This window comes from Geotrypetes seraphini, chromosome 1 (assembly GCF_902459505.1).
Source record: "Geotrypetes seraphini chromosome 1, aGeoSer1.1, whole genome shotgun sequence".
Lineage (NCBI taxonomy): Eukaryota > Metazoa > Chordata > Amphibia > Gymnophiona > Dermophiidae > Geotrypetes > Geotrypetes seraphini.
The window spans coordinates 125578789-125601386 of NC_047084.1; the positions used below are offsets into that span (position 1 = coordinate 125578789).

At 45.5% G+C, this 22598-nt stretch overlaps 1 protein-coding gene across 2 annotated transcripts in view; it reads right to left on the bottom strand.

Moving 5' to 3' along the window:
- Positions 1-22598, bottom strand: part of PRSS12 (serine protease 12) — a 73023-nt gene that overhangs the window by 20409 nt on the left and 30016 nt on the right. For both annotated transcript variants that reach the window (XM_033937968.1, XM_033937959.1), the window contains 2 exons: positions 10133-10338; positions 3942-4020 (listed from right to left, as the gene is read on the bottom strand). In XM_033937968.1, coding sequence (XP_033793859.1) covers positions 3942-4020; positions 10133-10338 — 285 coding nt within the window. The remainder of the gene's footprint in view (positions 1-3941; positions 4021-10132; positions 10339-22598) is intronic.

Genomic DNA, 22598 nt, shown 5'->3' on the forward strand with positions numbered 1-22598 from the left:
ACTTTCCAAGTTGGACCGGACGGCTCCTCACACGTATGGCCAGCAGGCTTGCCTCCGTCCAAATGAGGCGGGCCCGCCCCTACCCTGCCCAACCCACAGGATCCTAGGGCCTGATTGGTCTAGGCACCTAAAGCCACTCCCGCTATAGGAGGGGCCTTAGGTGCTTGGGCCAATCAGGCCCTAGGATCCTGTGGGTTGGGGAGGGGAGGGGCGGGCCCGCCTCATTTGGACGGAGGCAAGCCTGCTGGCCATACGTGTGAGGAGCCGTCCGGTCCAACTTGGAAAGTAAGACTAAGGGGGTTCCGGGGTGGGAGGGTTCGTTGGGGGGGGGTCCAGCAGGAGGGGTTGGGTACCCTCCTGCCGGCGATCTTAGGGGAGGCCATTGGGAGGACCGGCAGGAGGGATTGGGTACCCTTCTGCTGCGATTGGCAGGAAGGGTTGATCTGACAAATGAGGAGCACGGTGAAACACAGGTAAATAGCGGTTCCTAGAAGTGGGTACATTGGCCCGCGGGGACAAACCTGTTCACCGTTTCCGCGGTCGGTGAATGGCCTTGTCCCCGTCACCGCAGCGACTGCTAGTTTTCTTCCCCGTTTTCGGCAGTGACCCGTGGCTTAAATGCGGTGGCCGCGGGTAAACCGTCACCGTGTCATTCTCTAATACAGAGGTATGATGGGTTCCTTCAAACTTAGCTTTCAGGGTGCCTGCGAACAGCCCCGCAGAGGTCCTTCCCTGGCATCACGCCTTCTCTGATGCTGCCTCCTGTTTCCGGTGAAGCGGGACACAGTTGAGGAACATAAGAACATAAGAACATAAGAACTGCCTTCTCCGGATCAGACCTTCGGTCCATCAAGTCCGGCGATCCGCACACGCGGAGGCCCTGCCAGGTGTACACCTGGCGTAATTTATATTCCACCATATCCTTATATGCCTCTCTTAAGGAGATATGCATCTAGTTTGCTCTTGAAGCCTAGGACGGTAGATTCCGCAATAATCTCCTCTGGGAGAGCATTCCAGGTGTCAACCACTCTCTGAGTGAAGCAGAACTTCCTGACATTAGTCCTGAACCTGTCCCCCCTTAGCTTCATTAAATGTCCTCTAGTCCGTGTCAAATTGGACAATGTAAATAATCTTCTCTGCTCTATTTTGTCGATTCCTTTCAGTATTTTGAAGGTCTCGATCATATCCCCACGCAGTCTCCTTTTCTCAAGGGAGAACAATCCTAGTGTTATAAGTCTGTCCTCGTATTCCAGTTTCTCCATACCCTTCACCAGTTTTGTTGCTCGTCTCTGCACCCTCTCCAGCAGTTTTATATCCTTCTTTAGGTAGGGAGACCAATGTTGGACGCAGTATTCCAAGTGTGGTCTGACCATTGCCCTATAAAGCGGCATTATAACTTTCTCCGATCTACTCGAGATTCCTTTCTTTATCATGCCCAACATTCTATTTGCCTTCTTTGCCGCTGCCGCGCATTGTGCCGACGGCTTCAGGGTTCTGTCTATCAGCACACCCAGGTCCTTTTCTTGTTCACTCTTCCCCAGAGTTGCACCTGACATTGTATACTCGTATTCCTTATTTTTATTGCCTAAATGCATTACCTTGCATTTCTCCACATTGAATTTCATCTGCCATTTCTCCGCCCATGTTTCTAACTGACACAAGTCGCTCTGGAGTTTCTCGCTATCATCCTGCGATCTGATTGCCCGGCATAGTTTTGTATCGTCTGCAAACTTGATGATCTCACTGGATGTTCCTTCCTCTAGGTCATTGATATAAATATTAAAAAGGATCGGCCCAAGTACCGAGCCCTGGGGCACACCACTAGTCACTTTCTCCCAGTCGGAGAACTTCCCATTTATGCCCACTCTCTGCTTTCGGTTTTCCAGCCATTTGCCTATCCATCTTTGTATATCCCCCTCTATGCCATGGCTATGTAGTTTCCTGAGAAGTCTTTCGTGTGGAACTTTGTCAAACGCTTTCTGGAAGTCCAAATATATTATGTCCACCGGCTTCCCACTATCGATTTGCTCGTTCACGGTCTCAAAAAATTGGAGTAAATTAGTCAAACATGATTTCCCTTTCCTGAATCCATGTTGACTGGGTTTCATTAAGTCATATGCGTCCAAGTGCCGGACTATGCTATCCTTGATCAGTGCTTCAACCATCTTGCCAGGGACAGACGTAAGACTCACAGGTCTATAGTTGCCCGGTTCCCCTCTCGATCCTTTTTTGAAAATTGGGGTGACGTTCGCTATCCTCCAGTCGTCCGGTATCTGTCCAGTTCTGATTGTCAGGTTTGCAAGTTTTTGCAATAACTCTCCGATTTCAACCTTCAATTCCTTTAAGACTCTCGGATGAATCCCATCCGGTCCAGGGGATTTGTCGCTTTTAAGTTTGTCGATCTGATAGTATATCTGGTCTAAGTCCACTTCAACTGTGGTGAGGCTGTCTTCTATTTCTCCTGCAAACACTTTCTCCGCTTCAGGTATTGTTGAGGTGTCCTCCTTCGTAAAGACGGACGCAAAGAAGGAATTTAGTTTGTCTGCGATTTGTTTATCTTCCTTGACGTACCCTTTTCTTCCCTGGTCGTCCAGGGGTCCCACTGCCTCTTTTGCAGGTTTTTTCCCTTTCACGTATCTAAAGAAGGGCTTGAAGTTTTTGGCCTCCTGGGCTATTTTTTCCTCATATTCCTGTTTTGCATTCCTCACCGCCTTGTGACATTTCTTCTGATCATCTTTATGTTTGTTCCAGGCTTCGGTTGTCTTTATGCATTTCCATTTTTTGAAAGAGTCCTTCTTTTCTTTTATGGCTTCCTTCACCTGTATGGTAAGCCATGCCGGTTCTCTTTTGCTCTTTGTTCTCCGATCTTTGGAAATCTTCGGAATGTAGAGATCTTGTGCTTCTGTGATAGTATTTTTCAGTAGTGTCCATGCCTGATCAACCGTTTCAAGTTTGTCCATCATCTTCTCGAGTCGTTTTTCTACCATGGCTCTCATGCTATCGTATTTACCCTTTTTAAAGTTCAAGGTGGTGGTTAAGGTTTTGGCATGTTTCCCTTTCCTGATGTGTAGTTTAAAGTTGATTACATTATGATCACTCGTTCCCAGAGGGGGGAAACATAAGTGCAATTGAAGGCTTCTTAAAGTTAGTAGGCATATATATTTAGTGGCACCCCCCCTCCATGTCCTGATCATTTATTTAAAAAATAGCAATGCTGCCCTCTTGACCCCTCCAACCCCCACGCATCTACTGATGATATCCCTGGTATCTACTGCAGGGAAGGAGTGACCCTTATTGCTCATATGCCGATGGCTCCTTTTCAAAGTGATGTTATTAAGCCCTTGCAGTTCTACCATTAGGGTTGAGGCTGCTGAATAAGGAAGCACAATTTGCACAAGGGATTATAAAGCCCTTGTTAAATTAAAAAAGGGAGGGGGGAATTTTATTATTACATGTTTTATATGATAATGGAATATAAGGGTGAGTGGGGTGGGAAAAGGGAAGGGATATGTTTTATGTAATATATCAATGATTGTTTGTAAGTGATGTAGTTAATGTTAATCTGAATGAATATATTTAACACTTAATATAATTTTGAAAATGAATAAAGAATTAAAAAAAAAAAGGGATTCCATTGAAGTCTACAGGAGGTCTGGAGGGTAATAATACAGTCAGGAGGTGTGAAATAGAAATAATGTGATTCCGTTCACTGACGAAGGAAGGGGTGTGGTCTTAAAATCTCATCTATTACAACACTGATTTTGTTGGTCCTCTAAAGGGTATTACAACCTCTGATATAGCTTTCCAGGAGTTAACTTGTGGAGGCGTTCATCTTAGAAACTTCCAGGTGAATGCTGACCTTTGTAAGAGCAGAAATACAGAACAGATGGCTTCTGGATACTCTTGAGTTAGGAAAGGATCCTACACTGTCAGATACTCACCTCAAGGAGTTTTTCCCACCAATGATCCGCTTTGGCCGGCGATGAACTAATCTTGAGCCACAGCTGGTAGTAAAAGAGTCTGTAAGGAACGGAGCAGAACTTGGTAAGGCAGAAGTACCGCCAGTGACATATGAGCATAATATAAAACAAAGGATAAGGGCTTCCTGCCTTGGACACTTCCTGTGCAAGCTCTAAGCCCCATGCAGTGCCTTCTTTGGACCAATCGGCCTGCTCAGCCTCGGGACATGACTCACCCACAACCACAGGCTCTCTGGTGCCGAGTCTCACACCACAAATGACATGATGAATTTTCAGAAGACAGAAAAAAGCGCCCCCAAAAACTGAGGGCTAAGGTTTATGGTACAATGTGGTCCTGCACCTCATAATTTCAGTCAGGGTAGCCATCACTGATCACAAAAGACTTTCTGGATAGATTTACCCTGCCATAGTTTTTTCATGCTACAGACACATAGGGCTCCTTTTACGAAGGGGCACTAGCGTTTTTAGCACGCGCTAAACTAAAAATACTAACAAAAGCTCTATGGAGGTGTTAGCGTTTAGCGCGTGTGGCATTATAGGAAAACCAATAGACACCTTAGTAAATGGCCACAATTTTGAAATATCAAAATCTTGAGAGTAACTTTAGACCGTTACTTAACTTTTGAGAAACATACTGACCAAGTCATCTAAAAAGTTTTGTAATTTTGTGGAAATTAAGAACTATAAAAAAGTGTTTCCATTTGGCATCTTTTAGGATACTAGTATTATTGTAATATCATCTATCTGGGATCAACCAAGAAAATACGATTTAGACTGCGCTTGGTACAAAACGCAGCTCTACATTTAATCTTCGGTCTGAGAAAGTTCATTCTATCCCTTTAGAGGCCAGAGTCATTTTTAAATTTGGTAGCATCTGTTTTAAAGCATCCTATTTAGCTTCTCAATTGAAATTATTCAAGAAATTCTGCTATGTTTATGTATCCTACTCCCAAAGCCTGTCGTTTTCAAAGTTTTTTGAACAAGACACTGACTTTTCATGCTGGAAGAATGAATTCTTGGATGTGTTCCTTGACTGCTCACTCACATTCTTATTATGTTTTAAGAAGTCAACGAAAACTCATTTGTTTGAAAAATTTGTAAGATAATTTTTACTATTATGTTTTTATTGAAATTGTATTTTCACTGAAATGTCTCAGTTCTCTTGATGTGAACCGCCTAGAACTATTGGTAGGGCGGTACACAAAAAATAAATTCTTCTTCTTTTATTTGGACTGGTTCAGGGACTATCTAGCTCTAAACCCGTACGGTATTCTTTGTCGGTCCAATCTCTAATCTTAAGCACCCTAGATTACTGCAATATCATATACCTGAGATCCTTTAAGAAGACCATCAAACGCCTGAGAATCATCCAGAATACTGCTGTCCGTCTCAAAAAGTCAGATCACGTAAGCCCGTTCTACAGAAAACTTCACTGGTTGCCAATGGAGGCAAGGGTCATCTTCAAGTTTGCCTGCCTTTGCTTCAAAACCATAACGGGCTTATCCCCAATCTACATGTCACATCACTTTGTATTTCCAAGCACCACTCACACACACAATGTCTACCTATTTTCCTTCCCCTCCCTTCAAGAGATTCCTCGATAGAACACTGTCATTCCAAGCAGGAAAATGGAATAAATGCCTAACCACACTCATCTCTAATACACACTCTTACCATTCCTTTAGGAAAGCAATTAAAACCTATCTCTTCGATAAATTTCTTTGACTTCTTCCTGCTTTGTTGTACCTCCGAAATACTTGTTGTATCCATGTTATTCTTCCCGATATACCTAACCCTCCCGACTTACCAATGTAATTTGAAAATATTTTCTGTGACATCGCTGTCTGTGTTCAGTCTCTTCCTTTGTAAACCGCTCTGATCTGCTTGTGGTATTTGCGGTATACAAAAATAAAGTTGTTATTATTATTATTATTTGGGTTCTCATCCTTTTTCTGCCATCACATATCTCATACCATCTGGATGAGCGGCAGCAACTCACTGTGTGCTTTTAATTTATCCACACAACTGCCACTAGCATTAGTTTAGCCAGTGATTCCATCACGCAGCCTTGGAGCCTTTACTAAGCCAGCTCACCTCTGACAAAAGAGGAAGTTGCCTTATCGAAGGTGGTTCGGCCTTGCAAAGACCCCGAGGCTGCCTGATGGAACTGTAGCTAAACTAATGCTAGCGGCAGATGTATAGGGAAGTTTAAAGCACCCAATGAGCTGCTGCTAGGGAGAGGAGAGGTACTGCTGGGTATGAGGAAGGGAGAGGTGCTGTTGGACAGGGAGGAGGGAAAGGGAAGGGAGAAGAGGCACTGCTGAACCTGGCAGAAGGGGAAGGGAAGGAAAAGGTACTGCTGGACTTGAAAGAGAAAGGGAGGGAAGGAAGAAGTGCTGCATGCTGGAGGGGAAGGTGAGATGGTGCATGGGGAAAGAGCATCTAAGTTGTGAGTGGGGTGGGGAGAGGTAAGGAAAGAAAATTGTTGCAGGAGGGATGAGTGATGAAAGAGAGGGAAATGGACATGGAGGGGAGGGAGAAATGGTATATGTGGCGAGAGCATGTTAATTGTGAGTGGGATTGGGGTGGAGGGAAGGAAAGAAAATTGTTGCAGGAGGGATGAGACTAGTGAGAGAGAAATGGACATGGGTGGAGGGGATGGAGAGATGATGAATAGAGAGAGAGCATCTAGTTGTGAGTAGGGTTGGGGGAAGGAAAATTGTTGCAGGAGGGGTGAGTGAGGTGAGAGAGGGAGAAATGGAGATGGGGTGAAGGGGAGATTGAAATAGTGCATGGGGAGAGAGCATGTTACTCTCTCTGATTACTCTGTCCTAAATTTTCTCTTCATTTTGTCTTTTCCCTTCACTGGAGTTCCTTTCTACCCTAACCCTTGTTAACTGTGTCGAGATTTGCGAATGTAGAGATGATGCGGTATACAAACCCAAGGTTTAGTTTAGTTTAGTTTAGTTGGGGGAGTTGGACTAGGGGTTGGGAAGGAGGGATGTCATACTCGAGGGAAGGGGTGAGGAGAAGAAAGGGACTTCTAAATCTGTTTGCGTCCAACTTGTAAATCATCCAAAGTAAAAAACAGCCTAAGACACATTTTCGAAAAATACATCCAAAATTTTTTTTGTTTCAAAAATCGTCTAATTATACGTCCTGCCAATCTGATCGTCCAAGTCGCTAAATCGTCTATCTTTATACCACATTTCCGCCCAACTTTTCGTCCAAGTCAAAAACGCCTAGAACAAGCCCTGTTGGACGTGGGAGGGGTCTGCAAAGTGATGGACTGAACACCCAGACATGACACCTAAATAGTGGGGTACCTTACAGGGCACTGCTGTGAACTTCACAAAAAGGGTGCCATGGCTTCTCCTCACTACAGCTCCAATATAGGTCATGGTGAGCCCCCAAAACCACCTCCAGAATCCCCTAGACCCATTTATCTACCACCATAATAGCCCTTATGGCTGCAGGAGCCACTTATATGCCAGTAAAAAAGGGTTGTGGGGGTGTATAGGGCAGTGCACATGTTTCAATATCAATGCAGTGATTACAGGGGTTATGGGCATGGGTCCTCCTCTCTATGGGTCCCAAGACGACTTAAACCATCTCTGTGCTGGACGACTAGGCTTTCCTATGCCAGGCAGCCAGGTGATGATGGTCTGGAGGCTGAATTTTAAAGGTGTGATTAATATTTTTATGGGGGTGGGGGTCGGTGATCACTAGGGTAGTTTTCAGTGTTTCAGTGTGTTTTCAGTACTTATCTCGTGACTTTAGGTGGGTTTTTGTGACTTAGACCATGTTTTACATGGTCTAAGTCACAACATAAGAACATAAGAATTGCCATCAAGTCCGGTGATCCGCTCACACGGTGGCCCAGCCAGGTGTAACCTGTCGAAAAACTTAGTCACCTGTAACCCTCTATGTGCCTTTCGAGGAGATGTGCATCTAACTTGCCATTAAATCCTAGAACGGTGGGTTCCGCAGCAATTTCCACCGGGAGAGCGTTCCAGGTGTCCACCACTCGCTGTGTGAAGAACTTCCTGGCGTTTGTCCTGGGCTTGTCCCCCCTCAGCTTCAGTCCATGACCTCTTGTCCTAGTCACATTTGACATCGTAAATAACTTTTTGTCCTGCTCTATCTTGTCGATTCCTTTTATTATTTTAAAAGTCTCAATCATATCCCCTCGCAGTCTCCTCTTCTCAAGGGAGAACAGTCCCAGTTTTCTAAGCTGTTCTTCGTAGTTCAAGTTCTCCATACCTTTTACCAGCTTCGTTGCTCGCCTCTGCACCCTCTTGAGCAGTTTTATATCCTTCTTTAGATAGGGAGACCAGTGTTGGACACAGTATTCCAAGTGTGGTCTGACCATAGTTCCGTTGATCGTGGGCTGTATAACTTTTGGTTATACATGCTGTACGACTAAGTCAAAGCCAGCCCACGTCCTGCCCAACTCCCGCCCTCGACACTCCTCCCAAAATGCTCCGTTTAGCTTTGGTCGTTCAGCAGCACTATGTAGGCCTAGGTCGTTTAGAAATACATCCAAAACCCGGTTTTATTATCGGCACTTGGACATATTTGGGAAATGTTCGTCCAAGTGCCGACTTAGGCCAGTTTTTGGACATTTTTCTCTTTCGATTATGAGCCACATAGTGTTTAGAAGGCAGAGAGTGTTGGATTCATGGAGAGAGGGAGAGATGGATGAGGAGGGCAGAAAGGAGGGAAGGAGAAATGTCACACTCAGGGGGAGAGGGAAGAGAGTGAAAAGTTGGACTCATGGAGGGAGAGAGAGAGATATTAGTTGGGGGAGAGAATGAGGACCAGAAGTGAGGAAGTATGCAGGAGGCACAGAGAAAGAAATGTTGGACTGGAGGGAAAGGGGTAGAAATGTTGAACTGGAAGGGAGGCCAGAAAGGAGGAAGGGAGGGGAGATGTTGGACTGCAGGGGACAGAAAGGAAGAAGGGAGAGGAGGAGAGATGACTCATGGAAGGGAGTTATGCCAGACCAGGGAATGGAAGGGAAGGAGGGGAGACAGAGAGATGCCAGACCATGGGAGGAGAGAGAGAGATAGGCAGGGAAGGTAAAACATGGAAAAATAGATTTTGAGAAAAATGGGGAAAAAAAGTTGAATATTAAAAGTTAATGCTAAAGATGGATGTAAGGCAGAACGTAAAGAAGGAGAGAAAACCAGCAAATGGATAAGGTGGCCCAGGAAACACAGTTAAGAGCACAGACAGAAGGAAGAGCAGCCAGAAACTGGGATGATGATTAGAAAAATAAAATTACCAGATAATAAAGATAGGAAAAATTATTTTATTTTCTATTTAGTGGTGTCAGTTTTGAGAATTTATATGAATGGAAGAAATTGCATTACAATTAGTAATGGGGGCGGGGCTTGGGTGGTCAGTGGTCGGGGGTACTCAGTTGGTATTTGTGAGACTTAGGGGGTACTTGGCTTAAACAAGTTGAGAAACACTGTCCTATGAGGAACCATGTTAAAGGCTTTGCTGAAATCTAAGTAAATTACATCTAGGGTATGTCCTTGATCCAATTCTCCAGTCACCTGGTCCAAGAATTCTTGCAACACAGATCAGGGCACCCTAGTGTGCCTCCTGGGATTTGAGGTGTGCTTTGGAGGAGGAGGCGCAAGCTGACTGCCTACAGGACGTGCCTCTCGCAGCCGGCACCAGTTCCTCTCCTCCTCTCTGCGTGTCTTTCCTACCAGCACCTCCCACTGGCAGTTCAGGATATATATATAGAGAGGACTCCCCGATATTCGTGGGGGTTCCATTCCAGGAACCCCCGCGAATGTTGAAAAACCACAAATACGGTTTTTAGCAGGGGAAACAGGAGAGGGCAGCCGGAGTGCCGGTGAGTGAAGGAAATCACTCGCAGTATGCTCTGACCGCCTCTTCCTGTACTAAAGTCGGACCTCACCAATCAGGAGCTGTGTGTCGGAGCATATCGCGAGTGATTTCCTTTACTCACCGGCGCTCCAGCTCAACCTCTCCTGCCCAGTCATTCACGGTTGGAAAATACCACGAATGGCCGGGATCGTGAATCGCAAATTCGCGGGGAAGCACTGTATATAAATGGCAGGATATAAGAGATTGTATGGTCCAGTATCACATGCCAGTGTTATGCCACTTACCTTTGTAGCTTCTCCCTGTTGTCTTCTTGCCCAGATAGTCACAGATCACACCGGCATCCTCACTATGGCGGCAGTTATGTCTCCCTACGTCCTGCTTGATGCAGTCTGCCAGAGATTTCTCATTTCCCATACACTTCACATTGTCCGCATGGATCGGCCCTTTTCCTTCCCCAAAATAGGCCATAGTCCGGGCTTTGGCAGGGCCCCTGGAAATTAACATGAATAATTCAAGATGAGACATTGATCTTTATTCTCCAACGCAAAAGCAAGGACTGTACATTAGAGCTGAAAAAACACAAGTATGATCATAAAGGGGGTCTCGGAGGGAGGTAAAATGGGCTTATCTTTCTGTCTACCATTTGATAGGCTGGGAAATGAATTTGTGCTACTAATTTTGAAAGCACTGGAAGGAGATCGCAAGCCCATCACCACTGGTAACGTCTCCTCTGCCCTTTACCTCTAAGGCATGCAATGAAATAAAAGTCACCAAAGCTCTGATCACAGTTTGCTCAGTCACTCACCATATATACAGAGATGTCAGTCAGTCCATTTCCTCACAGGCTGGAAAGGGAAGCTGCAAAGGAAGGTGGCCAGACTGGGAAGCTTCTGGAAGAAGACATGGGGGAAGCCACTGCTTGCCCTGGATCGGTAGCATGGAATGTTGCTACTCCTTGGGTTTGGGCCAGGTACTAGGGACCTGGACGGGCTACTAGGCTCGATGGACCATTGGTCTGGCTCAGTAAGGTTGTTCTTAAGGTTGATCATGGTTTTATTGAGATTTTACATGGAGACCTCAATGAAAGAGTAAGCAGAGGAGAAGGTAACCCTCGTTTCCTAGGTGCATGGAAACTAGTCACTCAGCAGTGAGAGCTGTAGTTATCAACGAGGGCCACCACTGAGATGTGTTCTTTTCAGCACAGATCAGCAACCACAAAGGAGACAGTCACCTCTGCAGCAAAATCCCAAAAAGAGCAGAGCAAACCCCTCTTTATTAGTAGTAAATAAATGACATATACAAATAGACTAAAACAGTCACATAGATATTTGGCAAATAGTAAAATAAAGTCCACATTAAATTTCATCTGCCATTTGGACGCCCAGTCTTCCAATTTCCTCAGGTCTTCCTACAGTTTTTCACAGTCCGCATGCGTTTTAACAACTTTGAATAGTTTAGTGTCATCGCTCGTAATTCCAATTTCTAGATCATTTATAAATAAGTTAAATAGCATCGGTCCCAGACCCCTGCGGCACTCCACTATTTATCCTTCTCTATCGAGAAAAATGGCCACTTAACTCTAACCTTTGTTTTCCGTCCAATAACCAATTCTTAATCCACAATTGAACATTGCCTCCTATTCCATGACTCTTTAATTTTCTCAGGAGCATCTCATGAGGAACTTTGTCATAAGCCTTCTGAAAATCTAGATACACTATATCAACTAGCTCACCTTTATCCACATGTTTATTGACACTTTCAAAGAAGTCAAGCAAATTTGTGAGGCAATATCTCCCTCAGCTGAACCCAGGCTGACTCCGTCTCATTAAGTCATGTTTTTATAATTGCTTCCACCATTTTGCCCGGTACTGAAGTCAGGCTTACCGGTCTGTAATTTCCCGGATCTCCCCTGGAGCCCTTTTTAAAAATCGGTGTAACATTGTCCACCCTCCAATCTTCAGGTACTACAGATGATTTTAGCTACAAGTTACAGATCAGCAATTTCATGTTTGAGTTCTTTCAGTATCCTGGGATGTATACCATCCAGTCCAGGTGATTTATGACTCTTTAACTTGTTGATTTGGCTTAGTACATCTTCCAAGTTCAGCAAGATTTCTTTCAATTCCTCTGCTTCATCACCCTTAAAAACCATTTCTGGTTCAGGAAGATTTCCTACATCGTTTTCCGTAAAGACTGAATCAAAGAATTAATTCAGTCTCTCCTCTATGGCCTTAGCCTCCTTGAGCACAACTTTTACTCCTTGGTCATCCAATGGTCCCACAGATTCCCTCACAGGTTTTCTGCTTTTGATGCACCTAAAAAAATTGTTACCACATAGTAGTTTTTGCCTCTTGCGGGGCTGCTCCATGATGTCTCTACAGCCATTTTGCACATCTTCGGACTGGGGGCACTCTAGCAGTGGAAGGAAAGAGTTGCTCAAGAAGAAGCCACTAGACCACTATGGATGATGAGGTACAGCACGAGTGGTCGGGGGTTACCCCATGAAGGGGTGGTAGGTGAGAGAGACGGATGGAAGGGGAGGGGAGAGATGGACAAATTGATGGCAGGCAGAGCAGAAGAGCAAGGATGTAGCAACTCAACCTGCCTGCCTGCCCAGCAGCAGAGAACTTTGGGGAGATTGTCCTTGTTCAGATCTGCTATCAGAGCAATTTGATTTGAACCTAGGGGTGGGCGGGCAGAGGCAGATATTTCACAGGAACCTGTAAACTACTATCTTTTAGGCAGAACCAGGCTTACTGAGGCTTAGGCACTAGGCCAGCATTCCTCCCCTCAAGGGTCACCTGTGGAGTCTGATCTGATCAGTCTCAAACCAGCCAGAGGTCTATAAATATATTGTTGTGTTATGAAATCTGTATCTGTTTTTTAAACTGCTGTTATGTAATATATGGTTATATTGTGTATGTTGTATTGTAACCCATGCAGAATTGTCATATGCTGTGGGCAATAAGTTTTTGGGGTTTTTTTTTTAAATAAATAAATGTGTGTAAGTGGCTGTACCTATGTGTTGGTTTGTAACTGCTGATTTACGCTATTATCCTATAACTGCAATTATGCACATACTTGCTGATATGGAATTCATAGTCAGCACAAAGCATCCCGGTGCCTACTTTTTTGGCAAATTGTAGAGAATTACCTCTATGATGTCTTAGTGGGGTAAGCTCAGAAGAAGTCAAAGCAGGAGTGAAGCAACCAGGACTGGCTGACAGACCCCGATCTTATAAGCAGAAGAGAAACAGCTGCAAATTCAACTGTGCAGAAGTTAATATGGCAAATAAATCAGAGATTCAAAGCAAGACTTGGCACGGCTGTAATTCCCTCACCCTGCAAGCCAGCCTGTGACCTTTTCTGGGGGAAAAAAGCTCCTTACAACTAGCAGAATGAAAGACCAGCATGAGATAAATCATGCAAGGACAGTGCACGTGGCGATGAGGAGTATAAATAACCCTTTAATTACTGTTCTGCTGGAATCATTTTCGGCCCCTAACTTCTAATAAAAAGCTCTCTGCTTCCTGTTGGGTAAAATTGCTTTTGCAGGACTAAGCTTATGGTTGAAGTTTCTCCAACTACTCATAACCTGTAAAGCTGCTGAGCTATCAAAGCAGGACAAATGAGCCTTAGAAATCAGGTGCTGAAGAACTGAGAAATGGTTCTAGCAGCCGTCTCCATGTCAAGCCTACTTCTACTGGAGTGTCATAAAAATGCATCCTCCTCCTTCCCATAACCCTCAAGGCTGACGTCTTTTTAACCTCCCAAGCCACGCTGTCATCACGTAGAGTCTACAGGCAACTAGTGCGGTGTGTCAGTGTTTCTGCTCCATCTATTATTCTTCTATTGAAGGTGGATTCACTATATTAAAGATAGCAAAAGAAAGGAAAACAGGTTCCATATTTTTTATTGGACTTTCAGATGGTCCAGAATGCCGCTGCGCATCTAATCTGTGGCGTTGGACCATATTTCACCCTGGCTAAAAAACGGTGACGTTTCGTGTAATCTTTAAAACAACAGTATTAGTTTTTAAGGTCATCCTGGTACTTGAAACAGGCAATGACACTTTACCGACCCCTTAGAAATTTGCGAACTGAAGGGACGATAAACTTGTCATTAACAGATTTTTGAAAAACGCATTATGAAAGTATAAGACCATCTGCTATTTCTTTGGCAGGGGGAACGTTATGGAATCACCGTTGAAAGCTCTCTTGGATTTTCAGAATTCAAGACGACACGAAAGACCACCTGGTTTCTGAGGATGTTATTGAAGATCTGCAACCGTTTGCTTTCTATATGTTTCTCTGAATGTAATTCTTGTTTTGTTGTCTCTCTGTATAGAATTACTCTACCTGCCTGCATTTTCTGCGGTTAAGAAATTTTTAATTAAATACTTAATGCATTTGTTTCCAATAAAACAGATGTCACCTCCTTTCCTTTATTTTCTTATATTTCTGTTTCTTACCTTTAAAGTGGGCCATCATGGCAACCTCACTACTTTATCCAGTATTGAAAATGAAATCCCTCTTCCATCCTTCAACTCTTACATGATCCAATTGTTGACCCTTTTAAAGTTGATGTAAGCCCCTGCTTTGCCTGAGGTTAGAAGGGGACACCTTAAACTCTACCACTAACAAGTACTTGGCCAAGCTTTAAACTCACCTCAAGTGTCTCTTTCAAAACCAGGACAGTGACTACAAGAAATGGTTCATAGACAACGGCGCGAAAGACAAAGGCGCGCCCAGACAATTGAGGGCAGCGCGGAGGCGCGCGCCATTCAAAATTACTGTTTTTAGGGGCTCCGCCGGGGGGTTTTGTTGGGGAACCCCCCACTTTACTTAATAGACATCGCGCCGGCGTTATGGGGGGTTTGGGGGTTTGTAACCCTCCACATTTTACTGTAAACTTAACTTTTTCCCTAAAAACAGGGAAAAAGTAAAGTTTTCAGTAAAATGTGGGGGGTTACAACCCCCCACAACGCCCCCACAACGCGGCGCGATGTCTATTAAGTAAAAGTGGGGGGGTTCCCCCCCCACACACCCCTGTCGGAGCCCTAAAAACAGTAATTTTGAATGGCGCGCGCCTCCGCGCTGCCCTCAATTGTCTGGGCGCGCCTTTGTCTCGGCGTGCTTTTGACCTGACACCCAAGAAATAACCTTGATTAACACCATCCTGTGCTGTTACTGTTGAGGGTAGGAAAATTCTCAAGAAATAAATATAATATCTCCTGCTCAAGATATCCAACTTGGCCATGATCCGCCTTCCAGGGGCTACATCGTTTATTTTAATTACTCTATTTAGCTATGAGATAACGCATTTTTATGAATGAGACGTCCATCTGCTTGGAAAGTCAGGGCCTTTCATGTGTTACGCTTCTTTTTAACTGTGCTGCCAAACCCCTCCTCCGTTTCCTTTCCTTAAAATTACCAATTACATTACTCTCCTCCAAACTCTCTTGATATGAAACTACTTAATTATTTATTATTTTGGATAAAACCCAAGTAGGTTAGCAACAACACTTCATTTTACACTTGGATTAAATAATGATGCAACAATACCTCCTGTGCTTCAGTGTTAAATAATGTGAAAACTATCCACAAACTTCTCTTCACTATTAACTAACCGTGTATTTCATAGACTCAGGGATTTCTTGGGTTAAAACCTTTGCTCTGGAAAAATTAATTTTCTCCTGAGAAAATTTTTCCACTGTCAAGATCTCACAATATGTTCCTGTCTCCGTTACAAATTTCTTCTGAGACAGACAGAGGATAATTTTTCAGTCAGCTTAATCACTTTTTCACACAGTAAATCAGTTCTACGGAAACCCCCTCCTTGAAACCCTTGCTTTCCTTCCAGACCTCAAATACTCTTCTGCACTTGTAAAAACAGAATGAAGAAAGTTCTCTCACAGCCAGAGTCTCCAACAACAATCTTCTTGAAAAAAAAAACCCATCTTTTTTTTACCAAAGGTAACTTTTTCTTCCCTCTCAAGAAAACTTTTGGTTTCCTCAGCATGTCATAAGAACATAAGAATTGCCGCTTCTGGGTCAGAACAGTGGTCCATCGTGCCCAGAAGTCCGCTCCCGCGGCAGCCCCTAGGTCAAAGACCAGTGCCCTAACTGAGACCAGCCCTACCTACGTACGTTCCGGTTCAGCAGGAACTTGTCTAACTTTGTCTTGAATCCCTGGAGGGTGTTTTCCCCTATAACAGCCTCTAGAAGAGCGTTCCAGTTTTCCACCACTCTCTGGGTGAAGAAGAACTTCCTTACGTTCATATGGAATCGATCCCCTTTCAACTTTAGAGCGTGCCCTCTCGTTCTCCCTACCTTGGAGAGGGTGAACAACCTGTCTATCTACTAAGTCTATTCCCTTCATTATCTTGAATGTTTCTATCATGTCCACTCTCAGTCTCCTCTTTTCAAGGAAGAAGAGGCCCAGTTTCTCTAATCTCTCATTGTACGGCAACTCCTCCAATCCCTTTACCATTTTAGCCACTCTTCTCTGGACCCTTTCGAGTAGTACCGTGTCCTTCTTCATGTACGGCGACCAGTGCTGGATGCAGTATTCCAGGTGAGGGCGTACTATGGCCTGGTACAGCGGCATGATAACCTTCTCCGATCTGTTCGTGATCCCCTTCTTAATCATTCCTAGCATTCTGTTCACCCTTTTTGCCGCCACCATGCATTGCGCGGATGGCTTCATTGACTTGTCGACCAGTACTCCCAAGTCTCTCTCCTGGAGGGGTCTCTCCAAGTACCACCCCGGACATCCTGTATTGGTGTATAAGATTTTTGTTACCGATATGCATCACCTTACACTTTTCCACGTTGAACCTCATTTGCCATGTAGCGGTCCATTTCTTGAGCGTGTTTATGTCACGTTGCAGATCTTCGCAGTCCTCCTGCGTCTTCACTACTCTGGATAACTTTGTATCATCCTCAAATTTAATCATCTCACTCGTCATATCAATTTCCAGATCATAGAAACATAGAAAGATGACAGCAGATAAGGGCTATAGCCCATCAAGTCTGCCCACATTATTTACCCACCCTCTTAAGACCACTGACCCCCTAAAGTATAATTGTAATTATACTGTCACTCTACTGACCCGCTCATCCAAGTCCTAGTGACCCTATCCGTTTATAAATATGTTGAAGAGCATGGATCCAAGCACCGAACCCTGCGGCATCCCACTGGTGACGCTTTCCAGTCCGAGTATTGTCCATTTACCCCCACTCTCTGTTTCCTATCCGCCAGCCACGTTTTTAATCCACCTGAGTATTTCACCCTCGATTTCATGGCTCGCAATTTTTCAAAGTAGTTATTCATGCGGAACCTTGTCGAATGCCTTCTGAAAGTCCAGGTATACAATGTCAACTGGGTCGCCCTTGTCTATCTCCCTGTCTACTCCCTCAAAGAAGTGCAGCAAGTTTGTCAAACAAGTGCTTCCTTTGCTGAAGCTGTGCTGGCTGGTCCTCATCAGATTGTGTCCGTCAAGGTGATCAATGATGCGGTCCTTTATCAGCGCCTCCACTATCTTTCCCGGTACGGAGGTCAGACTCACCGGTCTGTAGTTTCCAAAGAAAAGTTCTTCAGCCCACTCTACCCCCAGACTTCAAAACAAATCATTCATTTCACAAAGCTGTGGCAAAAGTGGTTTTAGCTCCCCCTTCCTGAGCACCAAAGCCATTTTTTACTGCAGCCATGAAACGGCTGATCTTCTCTTTGTTGTATGTTACAAAACATCTGCTACTTCTATTATTCATTTCTATAGCACTGCTATACATTAAACATGTAAGACATAATCCCTGCTCAATAGGTCCTCGTTGCTAAACTGACGATCGCTGCTACCCACCTGATTCACTAAACGGCCCATCGCATATTTTCTGATCCAAAATGACCCAACCCATGCAAATGAGTAAAACCCCATGCAAAATAGCCAAGCATTTGCATCAGGTTTTACGATCCTAAAACCCGACTGCTATAGACCTGTCAATTTTTTGACAGATCTGCCTGTATTTTTTTCTTTTTTTTTTCCATGGTAGAGATATTTTGCGTGTATTACACATGCAAAATACCTGCCCCATAAAAAATATATACCGTATTTGCCGGCGTATAAGACGACTTTTCAGTACCTTAAAATCCTCCCCAAAGTCGGGGGTCGTCTTATACGCCGGGTACTGTTTACATGCCCTTACTTTACATGCCCTAACATCTCCTTCCTTACCTCCTTACGGTGCTTACGGTACTAGTAAACCTGCCGGGACATCAGCGGGGCCATGGCGGGACATCAGTGTGACAAGGGTGCCAGCTCCTTCATCCTGCGCAGCGGGAAGCAGCGGCACTCTGGCCCCACCCCTTTTCTCTTTACTACGTCTCTCGCACATGCGGCCGTGTGTGGAGTCTAGCCCTTAAGGAAGTTGCGGGGGCGAACAGGAGGCTTTTGAAGGCTTTTAAAGGGAAACTGTCATGCCAGCAAACTTGCTAGGGACTTGCCCGGCACTTGCTCTCTCCCTCTATGTGTTATCTTCCTTCTATCATTGACAGTTTCAGTTTGGTTAACAGTTTAGAAAACAAATAGCATGGCAGCTCCCATGGGTTTATTGTTCTATTCAGCTTTAGTGAATTAATTAAAATTGTTGAAATAAATTCTGATGTTCTTTTAAGTTTTATTTGTTGTGCAGAAGGTGTGCGGAAGAAGGGGTCGTCTTATATGGCGAGTATATAACAAACTCTATATTTTAACTGTAAAAGTTGGGGGGTCGTCTTATACGCCCAGTCGTCTTATACGCCGGCAAATACGGTATATAAAATACAGGCAGGACTGTCAAACCCCCTACCCCCCTGGCATGCGGCGACCCACAAATGGCAAGAAGGGTGCTCACTCCCTCCTGCCACCCGACGCTCCCCCCACCATGCTGAAAAATATGGCAGGAGGAATGCTCGGTCTGTCCTGCCATCAGCATCATCGGGTCCGGGTCCCTCGTCCCCCGCCTGCCGGCCGAACACCTCCCACCCCACCCAGGGAGGGGCCTAAGGCCATGATTGGCTCAGGCACCTCGGGCCCTCCTTTGAGAGGGACCTGAGGTGCCTGAGCCAATCAGGGACTTCCTTATGTAGGAACCTAAGGAAGTCCCTGATTGGCCAAAACCCAAGGAGTAGCAATATTCCATGCTATCGATCCAGGACAAACAGAGGCTTCCCCCGTGGTGTGCAGCCATTAAAAAAAATGATTGTGTGAGCGCTTGCCATCATCCATTTTTCAGGCGTTAAGGGCTGATGCGGTAATCCTGTGCTAACCAGTTAACTCACAGTAATGTCGCTGCACTGATTAGCACAGGAATGCCCATCCTCTGCCCCCTGACAGGCTCCCTCAAAAAGTCCCCCTCCCAAACTATTTTCATCCAGCGCTTCGCCATTTTAAGCAGTGTCAAGTTCATATTACTGCCTAACGCAGCTTAGTAAAAGGGCCCCTACTTTCTTTGTCTCTTTCAATCTGTTTCCACATTTTATAGGCCAAAAGCCATTATTTTCCAGTGCTTTTGTACTGATCCCAGTGTCCAACTTTGAGGTATTATAATGAAAAGGGAAAGGGTCTTGTGTACTGCTTTTTTGTGCTTACACATTTATTTATTACTAGTCTTTAAGCCCATTACATTAACGGGTGCTAGAATAGATGTGTGTGTCTGTCTTTCTTTCTTTCTCTTTCACTCTCCTTGGCTGCTTTCTGTCTGTCTTTTTTTATTTCTGTCTCTCTCTTTCTTTGGCTGTCCACCATCACCCCTTCCTTGCTCCCCCTGTCGAGCAGCAGCCCTTCTCCTTTCGTTTTACATCTCCCCTGTCCAGCAGCACCTCTTCCCTGCTCCCCCATATAGAACTGGAGGTAGGTTATAGAAGTGGTCAGAAACCACTTCACAGGTCGCGGACCTGATGGGTCGCCGCGGGAGCGGACCGCTGGGCAGGATGGACCTCTGGTCTAACCCAGTGGAGGCAACTTCTTATGTTCTTCCCTGCTTCCCCTGTCCAGCAGCACCTCTTCCCTGCTCCCCCTGTCCAGCAGCACTCCTTACCTGCTCCTCTTGTCCCTTTTCCCTGCTACCCCTGTCCAGCAGCACCTCTTCCCTGCTCCCCCTGTCCAGCAGCACCTCTTCCCTGCTCCCCCTGTCCAGCAGCACCTCTTCCCTGCTCCCCCTTTCCAGCAGCACCTCTTCCCTGCTCCCCCTGTCCAGCAGCACTCCTTACCTGCTCCCCCTGTTCCTCTTCCCTGCTCCCCCTGTCCAGCAACACTCCTTACCTGCTCCCCCGGTCCTCTTCCCTGCTCCCTCTGTCCAGCAGCACTCCTTACCTGCTCCTCTTGTCCCTTTTCCCTGCTACCCCTGTCCAGCAGCACTCATTCCCAGCTCCCCCGTCCCTCTTCCCTGCTCCCCCTGTCCAGCAGCACCTCTTCCCTGCTCCCCCTGTCCAGCAGCACTCCTTACCTGCTCCCCCTGTTCCTCTTCCCTGCTCCCTCTGTCCAGCAGCACTCCTTACCTGCTCCCCCTGTCCCTCTTCACTGCTTCCCCCTGTCCAGCAGCACTCCTTACATGCTCCCTTGTCATAAGAACATAAGAATTGCTGCTGTTGGGTCAGACCAGTGGTCCATCATGCCCAGCAGTCCGCTCACGCGGCGGCCCTCCTGTCAAAGATCAGCACCCTAACTGAAACAAGCCCTACCTGCGCACGTTATTTTTCAGCAGGAACTTGTCTAACATTGTCTTGTATCCCTGGAGGGTGTTTTCCCCTATAACAGCCTCCAGAAGAGCGTTCCAGTTTTCCACCACTCTCTGGGTGAAGAAGAACTTCCTTACATTTGCACGGAATCTATCCCCTTTTAACTTTAGAGAGCCTTCTCGTTCTCCCTACCTTGGAGAGGGTGAACAACCTGTCCTTATCTACTAAGTCTATCCCCTTCAGTACCTTGAGTGTTTCAATCATGTCCCCTCTCAATCTCCTCTGTTTGAGGGAGAAGAGGCCCAGTTTCTGTAATCTTTCGCTGTACGGCAGCTCTTCCAACCCCTTAACCATCTTAGTCGCTCTTCTCTGGACCATGTCCTTCTTCATATATGGCGACCAGTGCTGTACGCAGTACTCCAGGTGAGGGCGCACCATGGCCCGGTACAGCGGCATGATAACCTTCTCTGATTTGATCGTGATCCCCTTCTTTATCATTCCTAGCATTCTGTTCGCCCTTCTTGCTGCCGCTGCACATTGCGCAGACGGCTTCATTGACTTGTCGATCAGAACTCCCAAGTCCCTTTCCTGGGAGGTCCCTCCAAATACCATCCTGGACATCCTGTATTTGTGCAGGAGATTTTTGTTACCGACATGCATCACTACACTTATCTACGTTGAATCTCATCTGCCATGTCGATGCCCATTCCTCGATCCTGATTATGTCATGTTGCAGATCTTCGCAATCCCCCTGCATCTTTACTACTCTGAATGACTTCATATCGTCTGCGAATTTAATTACCTTGCTCGTCGTACCTATGTCCAGATCGTTTATAAAGATGTTGAAGAGCACGGGTCCAAGCACCGAGCCCTGCGGCACCCCACTGGTGACATTCTTCCAGTCCACGTATTGTCCATTTACCCCCACTCTCTGTTTCCTATGCTCCAGCCAGTTTTTAATCCACGTGAGTATTTCACCCTCAATTCCATGGCTCGCAATTTTCCGAAGTAGTCGTTCATGCGGAACCTTGTCAAAATGGGGCAATGGGGGAATTAAATGACTTGCCCAGGGTCACAAGGAGCAGCGTGGGTTTGAACCTACATCCTCAGGGTGCTGAGGCTATAGCTTTAGTCATTGCACCACACTCTCCCCCATTCAAAGCAGTTTACATATACGAGTACTTATTTGGTACCTGGAGGCTTAAGTGACTTGCCCAGGGCCACAACCTCAGGGTGAGAAGATGTGGCTCATTGGTTTAGTTGCTGCCTCTGAAATCCCAGTGCTGCTCCCTGTGACCCTGGGAAAGTCAGTTAATCCTCCAGTGCCACAAAAAGGCAATATAAAAGTCTCCTTTCCTCTCTACCACTAAGTCACTCCTACATTAGTTTTTGGAAGGAACCTGTTCTCGGTTCAAATTTTTGTTTTTGGCTCCCAGCCTCCCCTGCTAATGACCTATATGGAAGGGGAAAGCCCAAAGGCCCTGGCCATTAAGCCCAAGCAAATATGTTGTTGTTGATAGAAATACCTGGTTGCCCTAGAAAGTCCAGGAGCTTTTAAGTTTCAAGTTTTATTGTGTTTCATATACCGACCATCAACATGTATCTGGCCAGTTTACAACGTCTACTGGGAGACTATTCTATGCATCTACCACCCTCTCTGTTAAGATTACTCCGGAGCCTGTCACCTCTTAACTTCACCCTATGCCCTCTCATTCCAGAGCTTCCTTTCAAATGAAAGACTCGACTTATGCGCATTTATATCATGTAGGTATTTAAACGTCTCTTATCATATCTCCCCTCTCCCACCTTTCCTCCAAAGTATGCAGATTGAGATCTTTAAGTTTTAAGTATGCCTTATGACGAAGACCACACACCCTTCTAGTAGCCTTCCTTTGCTCTGACTCTATCCTTTTTATATTCACCATAGACTTACTCCTTTTTTCGTACTGGCCATACCTCTCCCTTGGCATCCTAGAATTCTTCTGGCTTTTGCTGTTGCCTTTTCAACCTATTTGCCCATCTTAAGGTCATCAA